The 21,175-nt window shown below is 43.7% G+C and overlaps 1 protein-coding gene across 7 annotated transcripts in view; it reads right to left on the minus strand.

The window, feature by feature from the left end:
• pard3aa (par-3 family cell polarity regulator alpha, a) overlaps nt 1–21,175 on the minus strand; it is a 279,690-nt gene that overhangs the window by 140,519 nt on the left and 117,996 nt on the right. For all 7 annotated transcript variants that reach the window (XM_062520692.1, XM_062520695.1, XM_062520694.1 and 4 more), the window contains 5 exons: nt 20,019–20,144; nt 16,737–17,182; nt 11,978–12,117; nt 10,962–11,090; nt 1–160 (listed from right to left, as the gene is read on the minus strand). The exon at nt 1–160 is cut by the window's left edge and continues 29 nt beyond it. In XM_062520692.1, coding sequence (XP_062376676.1) covers nt 1–160; nt 10,962–11,090; nt 11,978–12,117; nt 16,737–17,182; nt 20,019–20,144 — 1,001 coding nt within the window. The remainder of the gene's footprint in view (nt 161–10,961; nt 11,091–11,977; nt 12,118–16,736; nt 17,183–20,018; nt 20,145–21,175) is intronic.

The raw sequence follows: 21,175 nt of genomic DNA on the forward strand, positions 1-21,175 counted from the left end.
ACTTGACAAAGATGCCCAGGTCTGCATGGTTCTCTTTGGAGCGATTGCCCTTGACACTGACACCTAACCCTGCAGATCCCGAGTCGTTTAGAGGAATGTCAAACGTCAGGAACTCCCGTGTCCCATCTGGGGTCAACACTAGGTCATCCTCCTCTGGCTTCTGTAGCAGATATAGAAAATGAAAAAGCCATAGTGAGACATATGAATCCAAAGTCATCACACTCTCAGGCACCATTTTGTTTGATTTCTTGTCACGGTCACAAGCTTGTCAAGTGTGACAGAGGGGATCGGACTCAACTTTGATGATGGCAGGTAACAATTTCCCCCTGTCAAGTTGCCCATGCTTTTTTTGTTATTTTGCTGGGATCCTTAAAGGGAAAGGAATCCTTAACTATCAGTGAGGGGTCTCTAAAGTCACCTCAAAGTTCTGCTCTTTCTCAGATTGTTTGCGTAGACCAGAGGAGACATCAGCTGCAGTGCCATCAACAGGCACATTACTGATTCCTTAAACTAGTTTATGCACTAAATCGGTCAAACTCTACCAGCCACATGAGTGTCAGTCAGTCCATGTCCCTCCAGTTAACTGAGGGGGGGGAGATAAAGCAACCTTCATCAACAGACATGATTTGTGGGAAAATCACTCAGAGTGATTTAAGGGAAAGAAAAGCAGATTAATATGATAGGATGGGAAGAGGGCACATCATGAACCCCGGGAATAAAAAGGCTAATTATGTTTGTGTGGGTGCCACAGCGTAAGGAAGAGAGGCTTTGATGGACAGGGAAGCTGGACCTGAATATAAAATATGAATATGAATAAAATCATTCTGTGGTAAGCCAGAATGTCCCATGCATCTTAATTAGGCCTACTTGATAGCATGTGTGTTGGGTGTGCACACGTCTCAGTGGGAATGCCCCGGCAGATATGAATGTAGGTGATTGCTCACATACAATGGGCATATATATTGTTTTTGGACAGCACAAAACCACTCTTACTATTCAAAGGCAATAACCACAAAATACTTTAATATAGAGAGGCAATTAGCATATAGCTACAATGAGAGAAAGAAGTAGACCCTTTGACCACTATATTGACGGGGGTTATGTGGGGCTATAACCCAGATGTTATCTATTGGAGATGAAATGATGGATAACAAATGACTGCCTTTGAAAGCAGGTGGTATTGACTAACAAAACTCACTACAATAAGGCCACCTACAGAAAAAGACAACCAGTTTTAAAAAAGGGTTATCAAAAAGTATTTTTTCCATATTATTAGTCCACATTAGTTTAGTCAAAATGTCAAATACAATGCCAAAATGACCTCAAATGCAAGGCTGACTATCCACTTACAGTATATACATGGCTATGATAACTGAAGTAATCTCCATCTATTTGTATAAGTTTTCACAGGTACAAAAATAGGCAAGTCCTTAAACAAACACAGCTTCACATGATTCAAACTCACACACTGCCACCTGAGCTGATGTACGTCAGCTCAGCTCAGCATAGGCTATTTTCAGTAGGCTTATGTAGGCTATGTATACAGGTCTCACCCCAACACTCATACACGTGTACAAACCACACATTTGCCCAAACACCTTGGGAATCCATTTCATCAAAGTCCATCTCTAGCCCTACCTCTGATGATTACGCATTGCCAAGGTCACCATGACAACCCCAGGAGCAGGTGGCTTGCTGTCAGGAAATACCACAACTGGACAGGTGGGGGTTGGCTTTTAACTCCAACTACACTCTTACAAGAGCTAACACAAGCTATACATTATTAAACAATTCCTACTCAACTATTCATTTTCTCGCTCACACCAAACTGACAGATATGTTTGCAATAATGGGAGAGTCGGGGAGACAGGGAAGAGGAGTGAGCTTTTTTTTCTTTTTTTGAGTGACATCATTTTGGGGTTTTTGTCAAGTGTAGTCTGTTTTGACAGATGCACTCTCTGCCAAAAGCACCCATGGCAACAGAGATATATGACTCTCAAAAACACTGTAGACACTTTAGATGAATGACCCAGTGCATCCTCTACACAGAGAGTCTCTATTATTAATGAATGCTTTTTATTAAAAGAAGGGGGACTCAATTTTAAGGAGTGGTCTGTAGGCAGCTTTTAGCACAGCCGTTAAGAGAGCCATGAGTTATTATATACAAACATGTCATAATTGACCATGAATTTTACACATTCAATCAAATTTGGTACTTTTCATCCTTTTGAAAAATTAGGCATCCAATAGTTCCTCTGGAGGAGTTGAGATGCATGGAGTGAAGATAGCTAATGACTCACTGTACCAGTCTGCTGAAATACCTGAATTCACTGCAGCTACTTATTCATTTCTGAAACCGTCTCCATATTTTTAGACAATCACTACTAAGAAATTCAATATTCTACACGCAATATGTACACCACAATCAGTGATTGTAATTTACACGAATCCTGCTATGATCAGTAGCTGTCTTAGCCCCATCCAACTACCTGCCTGCTCCCCACAGGCTAGCACTGTGGGGATATGCCATGCTTCCTTCCAGTCACAGCCAATTATGTGCTCAAGTAATTCATTAATTCATAATCAGAGATGACGGCATGCTTCCACTGCTTCCTGTTGTTCCAGGAGAGAGAGGTTGGGCTGTCTGTGGACATCAAAGCAGGAGAGACATGCCATTCTCCCTGAACACAAGGGCACAGCTTTTTTCCGTCAGCACTTAACTCCTATTATCTCTCTGAGATGCACAGAAGAGGTGAAAAACAAAAATAGGGGAAAGAATAAGCTAAGCTAAATAAAAACAGATAAACAATACATATAAGCCATCATTATGCACTACCCCCACTATACACATATACGCACAAGTCCCATTCCCCCACCTTGAAGATTTTCCCGCACATCAGCGCCTGAAACAATTACCAAGACTGGAAATTTTCTCTCTGCACATGCCCAAATTCAGTGACATAAAGGTTACTGGAAATGAATTTAAAAAGCCTAAAAGAAATCACTCAAGGATGTAATTGCAAAGAGGGCCTGTGCATGATAAGTATTGTAGCGCGGATTTCACGCCACTGTTCCTTTTTCCACTCTCTACCAATGACAGTAGATAAAAGCTGTGCATTAAAACGCCCCTCGGATGAGGTTCAGATGAAGCTTGTCAGTCTGCCTTTATTTCAGCGCAATTAGAGGCAGGAGAGAAAAGGATGAGTACTGCATACAGAGAATGGGATCCATTGTTGCCTGGTGCAAAAGTGTTAGCGCAAGGCTGGTGCAAAACGTAATGCTGGGTCACAGTAGGGTCATGGACTTTGGAGAGTCAAAACGGACCAACCAAAAAGCCGTATGGTGAACATCATTTGACTAAAATAGTCAAAGACATTCCAAAAGTCAAAAACATCATATTCTGGACAAATGCCCATCTTGAACTGTTCAAGCAAACTGCTTCTAAACTAATATTGTGCAAAATAAGGTACAAAATGTGTGTGCCATCATCATCATTATTGTGTGTATAATTTTAATGGTCTTGTTACTTCTCTTCAAAATGCTGCAGAAATGTAATGGGCTCACAATCACATTCGCAACATTTGGAAATCTGATATTTCTGAGAGAAATACAAAAAGACTGCTGTTAATTCATTCCGTCCTCAACACCTGTAGTCCTCAACACTACTGCAGTTACTGAGTACTGAATTTGTCAATGGTCTACTATGACTTGGCGTATATGGAAAAAAATAGCACTTATACATTGAATTCCACTTAAAAAAAACAACATAACTACTTTATGACAGGGATACGGTCTAGTTTGAGAGAGAAAAAAAAATCCCAGTGCCATTTGTCAGGACTTTGAACATCTACTCCTTATTCAAGTTTTCCTGTGAGAGAAAATATCCAAACCATTTGCTCAAACTACCTTGTTTATCACCACTCTCAGCGACTGCAGCACACACACTACACTCGACCAAAGCACACATATACACCCTCAGAGTGTGGGTAATTACTGTAACAGCTGCTGAAAAACTACTAAATGAAAACAGGTGGCTTCCCCACAAAACTGCTGGAAAGTCGTTAACAGAAGTGTCATTGTTCTTCTGCTGCACTTGGCAACATTGGCTTTAATTATGAGGGAGCGGCGGGTTTGGAGAAGTGAAGATGGCACAGTGTTTTGCCATATTGCCTGGCATGTTTCAAACAGCACATAAAAGCCGAGGGAAACAATGAGGATGCTCATCTGCAAAGAAAAAAGACTGCGGGGGTGAGTAATTGAAAGACTACAGAGAAAGGAGGCAAGACCAAATAAAAAAACAAGGAGCTATTACGAGATGGCTTCAAACGGGCAATTGAACTTAAACATCTTGGGCTGCTGTAATGGTGGCAGTAATTTACACAGCAGGAGTGCAAGGCACTGTGCCACTCTGCCCAAATGGGTAGATGGGTACTTCGACCTGCTGGAGAGTCCTGCTGAGTTTTGACTAGGGTGCATATGCTGGCAGGCCTGATGAACACACACAAATGCAACTTCCAAAGGAGGCGCTGAATGCCCTGTAGGCCTCTCTAATTAGTGATGTTTGGTCATAAGCATGCATGAGTCTCAATGATTCATGAAAATGGTTCTTGGGAAAAAAGTTCCATGAAAAGTGATGCTATTTGCTGGTCCCCCAATGCTCTCACTTAGAATTGTTCACAGGCTGCAAAACAGACCTACTTTTTTATTTAATATAACACAGTGATAATCTTCCAGAGTTTGATAAGAATTTGTGACAAAGTCAGCATTCACAAGAGTAAAATATCACCTAAAATGGTGAGGTTAAACCCTCTTTTGAGAAGTGTGATAACATGGCTCCAGGTGACTGTGAATTTATTCATTGTCAAAAAGGATTTAAGAGCTTAGCACAGAAAACTTGGCTGATTACCTCTCTACATATATTTCTCACCCACTGAACTTGGCAAAAGGCCTTTAATATTCATTTAAACAAAGACAAAGGACAGGGCGTCCTGGTTTCTTCTACTTCTTTCACTCTGTTCTGCACTTTGTTAGCAAAAAGTTGCAGCACATTACCTCATCCTTACAGTAAGAGAGGAGAGATTTTGAGAGCATAACTCTCCGCAGACAGCTAATTATGTTAAAACCAGGAAGTCTCAGGACTAGCTAGACAGTTTGTCACCAATAAAAAAAATCCACGCGTTGTGATCTATTTTGCTAATGAATAAAATGCCTGCATCTTGAACTAGCCTTGTAAATCACCCTTTCATGACGCAGCTTACCTGAGTTCAGTTCATGTGCAAATAAGAGTGGAAATAAAGAGATGAGCTAAGCCGCTCTGGGCTTGTGTGTGTGTCTGTATTTCCACACATGTGAAGACAGGGCACAAATATATGCATATTTGCTGGTAAAATAATGTCAGATAAATATGCGTGTAATTCACATCAACCAATCAATGAGCTCTCCTGGCCAACACCCTCACTGCCCCTGCAGACCGTTTCCATAGAAACAGTCAAACGGATCTTTACTATGCAACTCACAGTCCCTGCAGTTGTGGCTTGCCATCCTTGACTACCTGCACTCACTGTGCTGCCACCTCTCCCCTTGAATAAGTGCAACTGTTTTACCAATTCAAAATAGATAACCCAGATAGTCCCTGCATGTCAGCACTGCAGAAACAGTGAACTTTCAAATCACCAACCCAGGGATTTCTGGGAAAGAGAAACATGCAGCAAGAACTAGCCAAATACCTTCACAGCTGTAGTGCAGCCTGTACAACTGGCAGCTGAACAAAAGCTGTGTCTGAGAGAACATGGCCTTTTTAGTCCAGATAGGATACGGCTTAGCACAACAGCAATACCACTGAATGTGGATATTTGGGATTATAAAAAGATATAATACATACAAAAAGAATGAAAGATAAGGTTCACCTTTTGATCAGAATGGAATGCCTTTGAGAAACAGCTTTTAGGAAGAGACACCAGAGGGGAAATGCAGGATGGTTTTCCTTAATGTAGGCGAGATCTCACTCAAGATGAAACTGCTAAAATCACACAACTTTTGATGTATTTGAATGCTGGGTGGATTCTGCTTGCCTGCACTTATTGCTATAGCCACTGTCACTCATTTATCTGCCTCTCACCATAGCAACTATAAATCAGACTGTCAGAGTAATGTGAAGCTCAAATTAATTGCACAATTAAGATTCTCAGAAAGCTTGGCAGATCCGGCCCCTAATGGATCCGTGACAAGTTTCGATATAATCGTAAAGAGGAATTTAATGTAGTGGGTAATTGCTCTTCTGTGCTCTGTACAATCCTGATGGCCGACACCAGCCCTGGCAAAGTTCTGGGGCTCAGACACACGCACAAAAAAAAAACACATTGTCTAGATGATATTGATATATTCGTTTAGTCTTTTTAAATGTCTGTTGTCACATTAAGAAAGCCATGCAGGTTGCAATATGAACAATGTAGTGTGTAGTCCCCTGTCTAACATAGAGGGATAATTGCAAGTATTTCCAAACATGCAAAATAAAGTAACATGCACCTGAGCAAAAAACACTTGCAACAAAACGTAAAGAAATTGCACTTCTGCAGCAACATCTATACAAGAACAACATTGCAGGCACACTGTCTACACTTTTGGATCAAACTCCCAGAATATAAGGTCAACTTTCTAGGTAACACCAGCAACTGAACTGAAAAAGTAAATCAGAAGTTCATTTCACCACTGCTTCATTTTCAGTGGCCTGGGCTCGTACTAATTCTCTCTCTCTCTCCCTCTCCCCTGACATTGTGCACGTTGGAGCGTGACATTGACTGATTTATTTTGCAGGGGGTAGAGGGTGATGCGCAATCTTCACTCACACCAAGCCATCCAAGCCATGGTGGTGACTCACAGGAGGGCACCCTGGGAGATCAAATGAGATGATAAATGATTGGAGGAGGAGGAGGAGGAGGAGAGGTGGTGGAGGGAGGGAGGTGGAGGAGGAGGAGGAGAGGTGGTGGAAGGAGGGAGGTGGTGACTGGCCCCATCCACTGGCCCATACTGGGGTATTCACTTCCATTACACAAAAGGGAAGCAGTTTTCACCTCAATGCCACATAAGCTTCATGAAAACAAGTCAACTGTAATGTTTCTTAGTTTTTGATTCCCACCATGAAAATTTGGATTTGGATAGTTTAGTTGGCAAAAACTCTATATTCAGGTCATGAGAGCAAATACAATTTGGAAGGTGACTGCAATGTTTAATAACCAACAAATTAGATATTTCTACTCAGTCTACATTACTGCTAAACTGCTGCATGAAATGGTTGGATAGAAATGGTAGAGTTGTATATCTTGTGTCATATCTTGCCCCCATATCAGACTGAACAATTTCACTTTCTGTCTTCCCAGTGTTTGCAATGTAGTCCCAGATATGTGCATGCTTGTCTATGTGTGCACCTGTATGGCTAGGCGTATATGTGTGTTTGAATGGCCCTGCTCCAGTACTGCTGCAGTTCAAGGCATTAGTATGGTGGGTAATTGCATCGGTGGGCATGAATAATTCAGAGCGTCCCTGTGCATGGGAGTGTGTGTATGTGTGTGTCACCAGACCAGAGTGGGGAGATTTCATCAAGTGCAGGTTGTCTGTCTCTCTGAAATCACCTCGTACAGTTTGCTCAAGCAAGTCGTTTCTCTACAGATCACTTTCGCCTTTTTTTTTTTTCTTTTTTAAGTCTACTGCATGGCAACAGTTTCATGTGATTTCTATCTCATTTCTTTGCCTCACTTCCCCCTCCTTCACTCTCATGTCTCTCAGCAGGTGCTTTCGTCACCATTATCTCCATTCGCCAGTTCTCCATCTCACTCCAGCGCCTGTGCCTATGGGCCTCGCATCCTTCCCTATCCACCTGTCCATCTAGCGCTCCTCTTTATCAGACCCCCAACATCTCCCAATCGCTCCATTTTCTCCTCTCCTCTTCTGCAGATAGGACTGCAGCTCACACTCACATCTCTCAGAGAATCTCAACCAATAGCAGCGCTACCTTCAAATGTCATTTCAATACCAAGGGAAACGTGACCGAAAAGATAAGGACACAGAAAAAAAAGGCTGGGAGAGTCACACCCCTCACCAAGCTAATTGCACTATACTATAATTTATATACAGTACAATAATTCACTAAGCTTCCTGTTATAGCTCTGTTCACCTCCATACCACTAGAGGGAGTGAGCATTAGTGTCTGGTTTCAGCTTGTCCAATGCACACCCCCACCTGAAGTCTAAACTAAGTCGCCTCTCTGTCAAGATTTCAGCCTCTCCAAGGACACGCTTCCATTGATTAGAACCCTTCACTGTTTTCGGAGTTCACTGAACCTTTAGACACTTGCTCTCCTTTTCATTCCCTCTCTTCCTCTCTCAGAGAGTGGGGATGAGGCTGAAGACTTCAAAGCTCATTTTTCTAGCGCCCATCCCCGCTGGATTGTGCATAGAGCACTGAGTAAAGGTTAGCACTGACGCCCCTGTCAATAAGCCTCCACCTCCGACTAAAGCGCATCTGCCCCAATGCTCTCTGGAAATGTCTGCTGCTCCCCAGACACGGCACCAGGCTCACAGCCCAGCCACCGCACGGGGCCATCCCACTCACCACCGCCGCCGCCGCCGCCGCCGCAGTCCAGAGCCATTACAGCTGAACAGCAGCAGCAGATCTGAATTAAATAAGCCCTGTTTGATAAGGATTTCAGCTTCAGCTTGAAATCCAAAGATTGCAATAATATGATTTATGAGAAGAAAAATCAAAACCCTGTTATCAATATGCTGAAGATCGATCGAATATGTGCGTATCCGTTTACATCCAAATGCTTAATCTCAAACAGGCCACTAGCATTTGCAAAAGGAGTGAAGCATATCAAAGATGATAAGCTCTGTGGAGGTCTATAAAATACTCCTCCCACGCTGACATTATGAAGATATGAAGCTAATTTCACCGCTGACATTAGAGATCACAAAACAAACGTCAAATGAAGAGAGAGAGGGAGCGATGTCAGGAGTGGAGAACACACAGTGTTGGTGTGAGAGAGACAGCAATACGGAGAGATCTCAACTGATTTATGGCAGTGTAACCAGCATCTGAAATGCTATCACTCTCATTTCTGACAACTCTACGACTAGGGTAATGTTCCTTGTCCATCAAGTTTTGATTTAGGACTTCCCCATGGAGAATAAAGACCTCCTAATGTACCAATCGCTGAGCACCCCTCCAACAATCCCGCTTGGACGTGTGAGATTACTATGTGCATTACGTCTGTCTATCAGAATTTTTCAATTTATTTACTGCAGCTCTGCCAGAGTAATGTCCCCCTATCTGAATATTATGGATATCGGAGATAAAAATACACAAGAAAGAGTTAATGACAAGGGGCTAATGAAGCATTTGTTTTTATTCATTCTTGCCCCTCTCTCTATTCTCTCTGTACCTTGTAGAGTTCTTTAGAGAATTCTGAAAAAAAGGTGATTTGTGTGTGTGTGTGTGTGTGTGTGTGTGTGTGTGTGTGTGTGTGTGTGTGTGTGTGTGTGTGTGTGTGTGTGTGTGTGTGTGTGTGTGTGTGTGTGTGTGTGTGTGTGTGTGTGTGTGTGCGTGCGTGCGTGTGTGTGTGTGTAGGAAGGAGTCAAATAAGACATCAAATTCACCCACTATATTTAGCATCACATCAAAATGAAGCTGCTTATGTGTTTTTACTACTGTATCCCTCAATAAAGGCCCAACACTAGTGGTGTCTGTGGGAGTGGGAAAGCCACTGACGGCACTAAAGTCATAAAGCATGCTTGTAATCCCGCCGTGCCAATGAAAAGTGACTGCGTCTCCTCTGAATATGATTAATGGTTATTCTAAGGGAGTGTTTGGCAGCATGAGGAAAAGATGTCACCGCAAAGGAATAAGGAGACATACGTCACTGCTCTTTTCAGCGGCAAAACACTAAATAATAGCACACGCTTGTCCAAGTCACATCTACTTAAGAGGCTGGCTTTTGACAAAGGAAACCAGCTGAGAGACACTTTTTTTGACCAACAGATAGTGAGGCTGTGTGCATTTGTGCATCTGTGTGTGTGTGTGTGTGTGTGTGTGTGTGTGTGTGTGTGTGTGTGTGTGTGTGTGTGTTTTTTCTCAAATTTGTGGTTGTGTGTTCAAATTTGTGGACATTTCAAAAGTAGTGATGGGTGCTACATCTGTGCTGAACCAGTAGCCTACTAGTATTTCATCAGTGTGTGTGTGTGTGTGTGTGTGTGTGTGTGTGTGTGTGTGTGTGTGTGTGTGTGTGTGTGTGTGTGTGTGTGTGTGTGTGTGTGTGTGTGTGTGTGTGTGTGTGAGAGAGAGAGAGAGAGAGAGAGAGAGAGAGAGAGAGAGAGAGAGAGAGAGAGAGAGAGAGAGAGAGAGTGTGTGTGTGTGTGTGTGTGTGTGTGTGTGTGTGTGTTGGAGGACATGAAGCACCTCTTGGAGCACCTCATGGCTAATGTGATCTCTGTAAACATCTGGGTCCATATCTCTGTCCCATCGTGATGGGAAATGGCCAGTTACAGCACAGAGGGCTTGGCTGGACTGGAACAAGACTGTTTCCCTTGATAAAACACAGACGGTGGCAGACCTGTCTCCCAGATGACATTAACAGGGTAGGGGCCACTGCAGCTCTCTCAGCCCTTCCTCAAACACTGCAGCCAGGGGGATGTGTGTGAGGTCTGTCTGAAGGAGACAGACACTCGTTAAACAGCCGTGAGTGCTTTAAAGGGCAAGGACCAGGTACTGCATGAGGGGAGAGGGAGCTACTATAGTGCTACTTAGCACAGCTACTTATTTGGCTAACCCACAATGTGGGAGTCAGTGGCTGTATGAAAGGTCAGCCTTTACTAAGGTGCGTGTGTGTGTGTGTGTGTGTGTGTGTGTGTGTGTGTGTGTGTGTGTGTGTGTGTGTGTGTGTGTGTGTGTGTGCTAATAAGGGCACTCACCACTTCTCGGGGCAGAAATGCATCCTCTTGCCGCTGAATGAGCAGGCTGACCGTGCCACCCATAGGGGTTGAGCGCAACAGAGCAACAACTTCCTCCTGAGTCTTCCCATTCAGGTCCACCCCATTCACCTGTTCCATCCCACACACACGGAGAGAGGGAGAGAGGGGGAGAGAGAGGGAGGAGAGAGAGAGAGAGAGAGAGAGAGAGAGGAGAGAGAGAGAAGAAGAGATGTTGAGGAATGTTTCCTATTTTACATTCGAAAATACTGAGGTACTGTAGGTTTGAATAAAATAATTCTGAGACAAATTTCGATTTAGCCTACAATTAAACCTTAAAAATGTTACATCATCTATCCTACTTCTACAGAGGATGAAACAGCCCCAAGCGTTACATCCTGTACAATTTACTGACTTACTTTCTTATTTGTTTGCCACTTTAATCCAAAGCAATTTACATGTAAATGATCACAAGGGCCAGACTCCACTACAGAGTAACTCAGGGTTAAGTGCCTTGCTCAAGGGCACAGTAGTGGCAGCCAGGAATCGAACCCACAACTTTTTCTGGCTACCTCATGCTACAGTAGCCCAACCCCTTATCCACTACCCTACCACCACTCCGAATAAATGTCAACCATTTAAAAAGCTAAAAATGTCAACCATTGTTTAGAAATGTGGGCAGATTGAGGACTTCCTGGGAAGGGAAGGGAAGGGAAGGGCAACAGAAGCATTTTAATGTCCACTGAGGAGGCGGCGTTTTGTTTAAAGACACTCCTAGCAATTGTGTCTCTATTTAGCAGGTGCAGCATGTGACATCTGGCATGGAAGCACACAGGTGCTTCTGCAAACAGCTTAACATCAGCTGGTCATTGTTGACTGGGCACCCTTTGTAAAGCATGAGGGCTGCAGTAAGACATCCCATAGGGAAAACAAGTGATTACAAGGCACATCCATCTGCACCCCTACACACACAGCAGCTACAGTATGGGTCACTGGGTCTGCACCTCTGCCTGCCTCACCTCTTGTAAGCAGTCTCCGGCCTTCAGGCGGCCGTCCTGAATAGCGGCCCCCCGCGCCAGGATGTTCTTCACGTAGATGGGGGCAGAGCCACCAACGGGGACATCTCGGGACGTGATGCTGAATCCCAGGCCCTCAGGACCTGCGTTCAAACACATACAGTGAGGAGAAAATGTATTTGATACCATGCTAAAGTTGCCTAAAAAGAGGAATATAAAATCGTCATTTGACAATTGATCTTAATGTCTTAATTCAAAAATTGAGTAAAAATAAAACCGCTAAGTACGCCAATTTTCTTTGTGATGGAAGAATGTTTCGTAAATAAATAAATGTTCTTCCTAAATGCTAGGGGGAAGTAAGTATTTGACCCCCAATGTAACCCTATGGGAATTCAACACATAGGGTTAACATAGGGGCGGGCAGATTTTTATTTTTTAAGGCCAGCTATTTTATGGATTCAGGATATTATGCATCCTGATAAAGTTCCCTTGGCCGTTGGAATTAAGATAGCCCCACATCATTACATACCTTTCACCATAGCTAGAGATTGGCATGGTGCTTTTTCCAGTAGGCCTATTAGCCTGTTTGATGCTCATTGAGCTCAATGCAAATCAAACAGGCTAATAGGCCTACTGGAAAAAGCACCATGCCAATCTCTAGCTATGGTGAAGGGTATGTGATGATGTGGGGCTATTTTAATTTCAAAGGCCAAGGGAAATTTATCGGGATGCATAATATCCTAGATCCATGAAATAGCTGGCCTTTAAAAATAAAAATCTGCCTGCCCCTATGTTAACCCTATGTGTTAAATTCCCATAGGGTTACATAGGGGGTCAAATACTTCCTTCCCCTAGCATTTAAGGAAAACATTTATCTATTTACGATACATTCTTCAATCACAAAGAAAATTGGTGTCCTTGGCGGTTTGATTTGTACTAATTTTTTGAGTTAAGGCATTAAGATCAATTGTCAAATGATGATTTTATATTCCTGTTTTAGCAGGGTATCAAATACATGTGCTCCTCACTGTACATCAATTCACACATGCACACACACCAAGGTCAGTCAAATCGTTGCTTCTGAATTGTGCTTTCTGTTAATGATCATTCTTTGAAATTAAGTGTTGCTACCGTATTCTCTTTTCCATTCATCTGAAACATCTTACATCTTAGAGTGAGCAAAATAGAAATACTTCCAAACACCAAAATGTCTCTGAAAGGAACTGCTGCGATGTCAAAAATAGCCTCTATTAGCATGAGATGAGGAATAGGTTTGATATCTCACTAGTGCATGCTGCAGCCAGTCATAATGAGCACAAGGTGGGCCCACACCACACCACACCACACCCATGTGGCTCTGAGCCCTGATATTCAGACACTGAGTGTTTAGATGAACAGATAGATCACACAAATTGAAGTTTACTGCATCCCTGCAGACCTTAAATCCTAGAAAACACTGTTAAGGATTCAGGAATGGCAGTCTGTAAAGCAATTTGCTGTTAGTCCAGAAAATGACCTTTCCAGAGTGGCAAATGGATATGAATTGGCAGACAGAGAAAGAAGCCTGACGGAACAGAGTGATAGCGGGAACAACAGGACACGTCAGGCAGACTGACCTTATCGTCTGTCCAGCGCCACTGTGCTTTTTTTTCTCTGAAGAAAATTGAAGGAAAAAGGTGACGCTTCGGAAATGTTAGATAGAGGCAATAGACAAGAGATGGTGCTATGCGTCTTCATTTGGGGGGTCATTAATGATAATCAAGTCAGTTTCACTCACAACTATGACATTAGACGGAGTCTCCTTGCAATTTGGAGACATGTGAGACATTGGAGAGCATTTGTTAATGGTAACCAGATAGTAAGCCTCAGATACAAACCCTATTCTGGCACCCGGCTCATATATCTTGGCCTCAATTTGAACCATTACAAACATATACAAAAGCATTAGTTGTAGCAAATTTGACCACACGCATGGTAAGCAAGAGGAAGTAATGTCCTCATAAAAATCTTATAAATTACTATTATGCAAATTTTACAAATATAGATTTGATTTTAGATTAGATTCCACTTTAGTGTCATTGTGTCATTGAGAATGCTGTTAGTTAGCAATGGCATATTAAGCTAATGCAGAACATCAGAGAGAATTGCCCGTGGTGGTGCTGGAAATCAATAATTCCCCTCAATACAATTTACATCTCAGTAAGCTTCCAATGTCACCAACTAGTGCTACAGTAATATAGAGGAAAGTGAGTCAAAGTCATATTTTGTGAGGCTATATTTTGCTGAATGGCAAGGGCATAGATTTTACCAGTACAAGGCAATTTGAGAACAGATATTGCTGACAGTCCAGCACCAATGAACATCTGTCTGTGAGTAAATGATTGTTTTCAGACAAATGTAGGCCTGGAAACAGTCTATATGTGATGCTAGGTTCAAACAGTGGAGCTAATTAGCAGAATCAAGCTCCCTCACATTGCAAAGATCTCTTCACTAATGGAGCACAATCAGGTAATTAGGAGAAAGCATCTCTAGCAGCCTTGGGCTAATTAATCACTCATGTCTTATGTATTGGATTATCCTTATGTCCATCAACTGAATTACACACACTCTAAAGAGGCTCAGTGACCTCTCCTGATGGCTTAATCACAAAACAACTACTAAACAACCCACTGACAATCAGTTAAGTGTTCAACTTTTACACTTTTTAACCTTAAAATCTGGGAAACTGCTATTACACATAAACATAGCTTGACAGAGTAAGGTAGAAGTGAAACAAATTGATGAAAGTCCTCTCAAATTCACATGAAGCTGACCACTATTGTACCACTAAACTGAGCTATTGACAAAGAATGTGTCCTGGAAAAGAACTGGGGTAATCTGGCAGGCTTCACCGTTAAATCAGCCATCTCGCTGTGTACGCTTCAGTGCCACCATCAACATTATCATCTAACTCTTCAAAAAAAAAAAAAAATCAACTCAAAGCTCTTGAAAATGTTCCCCCTTTTTCCCATTATCCTGCAATCCTCCTGCACTTGTAGTCTTTTCTATAGGATTTGTCAGGACAGATTGGACAGAAATGTGCCAACTTTCCAGAAAGCCTCTATGGTCTTCAGCATGGTCCGCATCCCACCCTCTCCCTTTCTCTCTGACACGCTCTCCCACTTTGATGGTTGCAACTGTGACAGTGCTGGTATTCAGGCCTTTAACATCTGCTTGATCAGGCAGCACGTTGGCTCAGTGCACAGAGACGGCTGCGTGCACGCAAAACACTGCCTTATTACTTGCCCACAGTAAAAAAGCAGGCAGCCTGACATAATCAAGCAAAGTGCACTCTCAAAACTACAGTCTTACTGCACGCGAGTGTGCCCGTGCATTAGCAGGCAGCAAGCAGAACATGCGTAGAGCCCAGTCTCTCTTCCAGCTCTGCCAGCTGCCGCCGAGCAGCCGTGGGCTTCAGGCAGTAGGTGGGGAGGAGGGGTCAGCCTTCACAAGACAAATCGATTGCCTTTTGTGCAATGTCTTATCCCATAAGGAATTTGAAAGACACACATGCATTAATGTACAAATCAAGCCCAGACACAGAGGTACACAAGATCACACACACACACACACACACACACACACACACACACACTTCACACAGGTGTAAACAAAAGCACACAAAAGCAATAGACACGTGCAGACACACTCAGACACCAGTGCACACATGCAGACATACAGTACATGAACACCTTCAAAACAATGAGCCATGAAGCCACGAATATAGCACACAACACCTCACACTTTGCACCAGGGTTAGCAGTTCCTTTTTGCCTGCAGTTGTCTTTTCAATTAAACACAGCGTGTAGCACGGCCTGGTTCCCTTGGCCCTTTGAATATTTCACACAGCTGTGAGGCACTGACGTTTGTTGTGGGGAGTTAATTGTGTCTTTACAACTCCTGTCTCCTACTGAGCAAAGCTAATAGAAGTGAATCCAGAATTCGCTGACAGAGATGGCTGTATTTTCTGTGAGTGTGTTTGTGTGTGTGTGTGTGTGTGTGAGTGTGTGTGTGTTTTATTTACTTTTCCAAGTGTGATTATAACTCCTGGGAGGTTGGGGAGCAAGGTAAAGCGAGAAGAAGTGACAATGGAGCAGTGAGAAATAATGTTTGCAGGTAGTCACTTCATTTCATTTACTGCATGGACTATTCTGTCACCTTTTTGAGGGCAAGCATGTGAACCTTGTCGTGGGTGTGTGTGTGTGTGTGTGTGTGTGTGTGTGTGTGTGTGTGTGTGTGTGTCTGTATGTGTGTGTGTGTGATGTCTGTCTGTCTGCACATGTTAATGCTCCCCCAATACGCCATTCTCTGATGGACGTTTCCAGCTACCTCTCACTCCGTGAAATGCTGGGATGCTGCTGCGATGCAGAACAAATAGGATTTGGAGCCCTTCTACGTGAGATTGGGGAGGAGCGCTGGATGGACAGTCCTTGACAATGCAAGATAGACTCTTTGAAGTCCTAACTGTATTAGTTACACTGTGCTAGCCGCAGCACAGGGAGAGGGGAGGAGAGCAGAGGTGCCCAGATACCATCTTCTATTAACATTCGCTAGGATGGAGATGGGCTGTGAGAACAAGCTTTGGAGATCAGGGAAAATCCAACTCGCGGAAATCCATGAGACAAAAAGACAGTAAGCATACAGTAACAAAAAAACAAACAAACAAACAAACAAAAAAACATTCTCATCTTTCAAGTCTTTTTTTCATGTGTAAGCAGTTTACCTTTTCTGAGCTGCAAGTTGAGTCTGCGCCCAATCTTTTTGGAGTAGCTGGTGGAGGGAGTGGCACTGACAGGTCTGGGGATGTGGCTGGGGCTGGGGCTGGGGCCGAGGGTGGCCGTCTTGGTTGGAGTACTCAGCACAGGGCTGAGGGGTGCTGGAGGGTAGACATCTGCCCTCTCTGGGTGGCCTAGATGGGCCTGTGGGTTCACATTGGGGTGGGGGCCGCTCCTTGACATCCGTTGCGGGGTGTATTCAATGCCCGCTCCACCATTGCTTCCCACTACCACGTGGCTGCGGTCCCCAGGGTTGTGAGAGGCGTCCGGGCTCAAGTGGGCCGCGTCCAGCTCACTCTGGGACAGCTGCTCGTACTGGGCCTTCTTGGAGGCGGGCACCACGTGGAACAGGATGAGAGGAGTGCGCATGGCTTGTCGGAACATGTTCTGTGCTCTGCAAAAAAAGAAGAGGCCGGCGTGTGTGTGTGTGCGCGCGCAAAGTGGAGGAGTAATTCAGTAATTACATTAGGCCAAGAAGATAAAACACATTGTGCTACATGACATCTCTGCTTAAAGTTGCAGGCAGCGGTTGCTGCTTTTGTGAAAAGGCAGGAAAAAGAGGAGGTCAGGAGTATGGCATGCTTAATCGGTTGCTAATTACGGTCCAGCAGCTGGAAAGACGGCTAATTCACATATTACATTATCTACCATTTCCATAATCGCTAAGCCTTAGGGAGGAAGCACAAGTAAGCATTAGTACCAGAGAATGGTGATTCTAATCCACTGTGGGAGCTATTTAAGCAATTTGATAGGAACAGAATATCAATAATCAAATATGATCCCCTGTTTGCCTACGAGCTACTCAGGTCCCATGGCACCACGTCAATAAAATACCATATATTCTATGGGGAATGACTGAGGATCAACATCGTGGCATGAAATCTATGTCAAATGGTCCCTCCAAATTGCATTCAATGACATTATGAGATACAAAGGGCCTAATAAGAATCAGAATTACGAAACGTATACATCATTTGGATATTCTTATTTTTTGTTTCACAGCATTTGAATATTTGGTTGTGTGATTCACCTCACTGTGTGTTCACTGTGTGCTGTGTGTTCAGTAATTCGGTTAAATTGGGTTAAATGCAGAGAACTGAATTTCCCTCACGGGATCAAAAAAGTATATATTCTATTCTTTTTTTCTAATATTCTGCTTACAGTATGTTGAGATAATGCCTACACCCAGCTAATACTCAGTACAACTGCCAGTGTTACTAGGCATTCTTACTCCACCATGTCTTTCTGGCATCACAAAACAAGAGTGGCATGGTACGTTTCCAAGCAAATGTAGTTCCAACCTCATTGTTTGGGGAAGTGCACTTAAGGTTACCACAATCCTGTTCCTCAAACAGTCCAAGGACCTCAAGCAAGACAAAATAAATATACTTTTTAGTCTGCTAGTCACAGGCCTTATTTAAACTTCAGCTTAGCCACTTAGCATATAGATAGCCTGGCCCATGTAGTCCCATGCTGAAGTCTGGGAGAATGATTTCTACTGGGAGGTGAACGCGTGATATAAACAATCCTGCCCACGGAGCTCTCTCGTCTCCTCATTATCGCCTGCGTGATACCGGCGCACAACTCATCCAAATGAGTTATTGACAAGTGCTAAGCCACTTCCTCTGAAATAAACACTACTTGGCTTTGCTGTATCTTTACCTCGTTGTATGAGTACACAGGGCAAGGCCACTGGGAGTCCTGCTCATTCTTATGGTAATTTCTGCCACCCCACACAAGAAAATAAAACGCGAGATGAAGTAAACAGCCGACTACATGCTAACGAGCCGAGTTGTGCCACTTGGCTAATCACACAGCACCCGCTCCTGATTGAATAATAAATGACTCCATCAATGCATCATTACATTTAGCTAGATTAACCACTTCTAAATATTTATCCATGCAAAACAATCCAATAAGATTAGACTATCACTTTGAATTATCTCGGCATGATGCACAATCAAGACAGAACGTGGGGGTGAAGTCAAACAAGAGGGAGTCAGAGACGTCATCGTTCAGATTTCAAAAATATTTTTTACCATATTTCACTTCCCCATTCACAGGAAAGGGCTGATTTGAAACTCCCTCCAGAGTGTGTTTTGCATCCAAACACTCAGCTAAGAGCAAGCAGGAGAACACCTGACATGCATCTTGTGTTTGCTGATCACGGTCCCATGGGCCCATGAGATCTTTGCTAAATAAAATTAACATTTTCTTGACAACAATTGAGAACATCCTTTCATTTACAGCCTGTCCACCAACTGAATGAACTAAAGAGTTTTGGAAAATCAGCTGTATGGTGAAAAGAGTCCAGTGGCCACCTCAGCCAAAGGCCAGCACTAATCTAAAGCTGAGCCCTTTAGTCCAGTCTAATCCTGTGCCACATCTGCGTCAGACAGTCAACACCTGTCAGGGATGTGCTGAGGATGTTGACACAAAACCCTAATATGAAATTGGCTTACATCATATGGGTCCTAAGTGTGGTCAACAATGTGAAGGACCTAGCTGCATTTCCCTGTGTCTTGTTTCCACTCTAGCAAATAAAGAGCAGCAATATATCAATGAGGCAGGCTGATGCATCTCTCTCTCTCGCTCTCTCACTCTCTCTCTTTCTGTGTGTGTGTGTGTTTGGGGGAGAGTGCTTCAAACAGGGCCGTGTATAAAAGATAGATTGGTTCTTAGCACTTCCCTACAGTAACTTATTCAATATGGGTATGATAGAGAATGGGATATTGTTTTAATTCCATTAGGGCTGGCCTTGGATACATTTTGTGATGCAGAATTGATTTTTGAGAAGACAATGCATTTCAATAGGTCAAGGTGATACTAAACCAAGTCGATTACAAAGAATAAGAATACCACCTGAGACGGTATTAAAGCCATTAGCTTCAGCTTGTCTACACAGAATATAAAAAGTCGTTTATAGATTAACTGAATCAGGATCATAACAAAAAGGCTACACAGCACCGTGATAACACACAGTGAGGGCTAAGACAGGCGAGGGGAGAAGAAAAGAAGAAGAAAAACAGAATAAAGATTCAAGTCAGAAAGAGCAAAGGTGATGGTGGGAGGGTGGAAACTGACAAGAGTGGAGCCATCAAAACAGATTGGAGGCACAGAAACGCATCAAGTGGAAAGAAAGAGAGTAGAGAGAGAGATGGAGGATTTGGACGGGAGAGCAAGAGAGCGGCGGATGTCCTTTGCTGGCGGGGAGAAGACATGGCTCTTACTGTTCGAATCGGATGTTGCGCAGATCCCCGTGATTAATCCGCACGATGCAGTCGTTCTCGCGGAACAGGCCCTCCTGCTCCGCCTTCCCTCCGCTCTCCAGCCGCTTGACGAGCAGGCCCAGAGTCCTGGAACAGCCCACAACACAGTTACTCACACTCTCAACATGGGCCCCTCTGCCACACACATCACATGTGTGGGGGTTGACTGAGGGCAAGAAATGCACACTGACAGTGTAGACTCCTGCATTAGTCTTTGTGAAAACAAAGTGATCAAAGTGCATTAGTAAGATCAGAGCAAAAAAAAGGGATTGGTGAGGAGAGGGTTAGAAGGAGGGTTTAGGAACGGTGCAGAGCAGTGCTGAGATTTCCATATTCTCTGGCACAATTTACAATCCTGAGAGATGTGAAATAAGCTTGTGTCAATCCAGGACTCAAAGTTGAGAGAAGCTGTGAGACCTGGGATAGGGCAAACTTGCCAGAACTTTCTTCACTTTCCATTTCCATCTGTGCAATGCTGTTGTGTCAGCTCCTGCGCGGCACATGTGCTACGAAGGACACGGACCCCCTAATCTCGACTCAGGGAAATGATCATCTTAAGGCATCAGAAAAGCACCGGAGTGTTGACAGGCTTAAAGAGTGAGCAAGTTGGTGTGAGTTATAAATAACGGAGTGTGTATAAACATATGCGCGCGCACACACACACACACACACACACACACACACACACACAAACACACACACACACACACACACACACACGGCTGACAACTCAGTCAGATTTCTCTGAGCTTGTTGCCACAGGAGTCCGCTCCCTCCCTTGAACACTCCCTGTAACCTTTCTCTTTAGACGCAGCGCACTAGTAGCTCAGTGGAAGTCTCTCTGGGCTTTTGGGAGCTGTGCATCTGGATCTGCGGCACAGCCAAGTACATCTGACTCAACCAAACCAGTCAAATCTCAGTGCAGCTTTTCAAAGTAAATCAGGGCGCTCCCTCATCTCTCCTTATACCTGTCTCTCACTCGGCACAGGTGTCTCTGAGCGCCGTGTTTCTAAAGGTAGAGATGAGCAAGATAAAGGCGAGACAGAGAGAGAGAGAGAGAGAGTTAGAGAGGGAGAGTTAGAGAGGAAGAGAGAGAGAGTGTGTTAGAGAGAGAGAGA

The sequence above is a fragment of the Sardina pilchardus genome, chromosome 19 (genome assembly GCF_963854185.1).
Source record: "Sardina pilchardus chromosome 19, fSarPil1.1, whole genome shotgun sequence".
Classification (NCBI taxonomy): Eukaryota; Metazoa; Chordata; class Actinopteri; order Clupeiformes; family Clupeidae; genus Sardina; species Sardina pilchardus.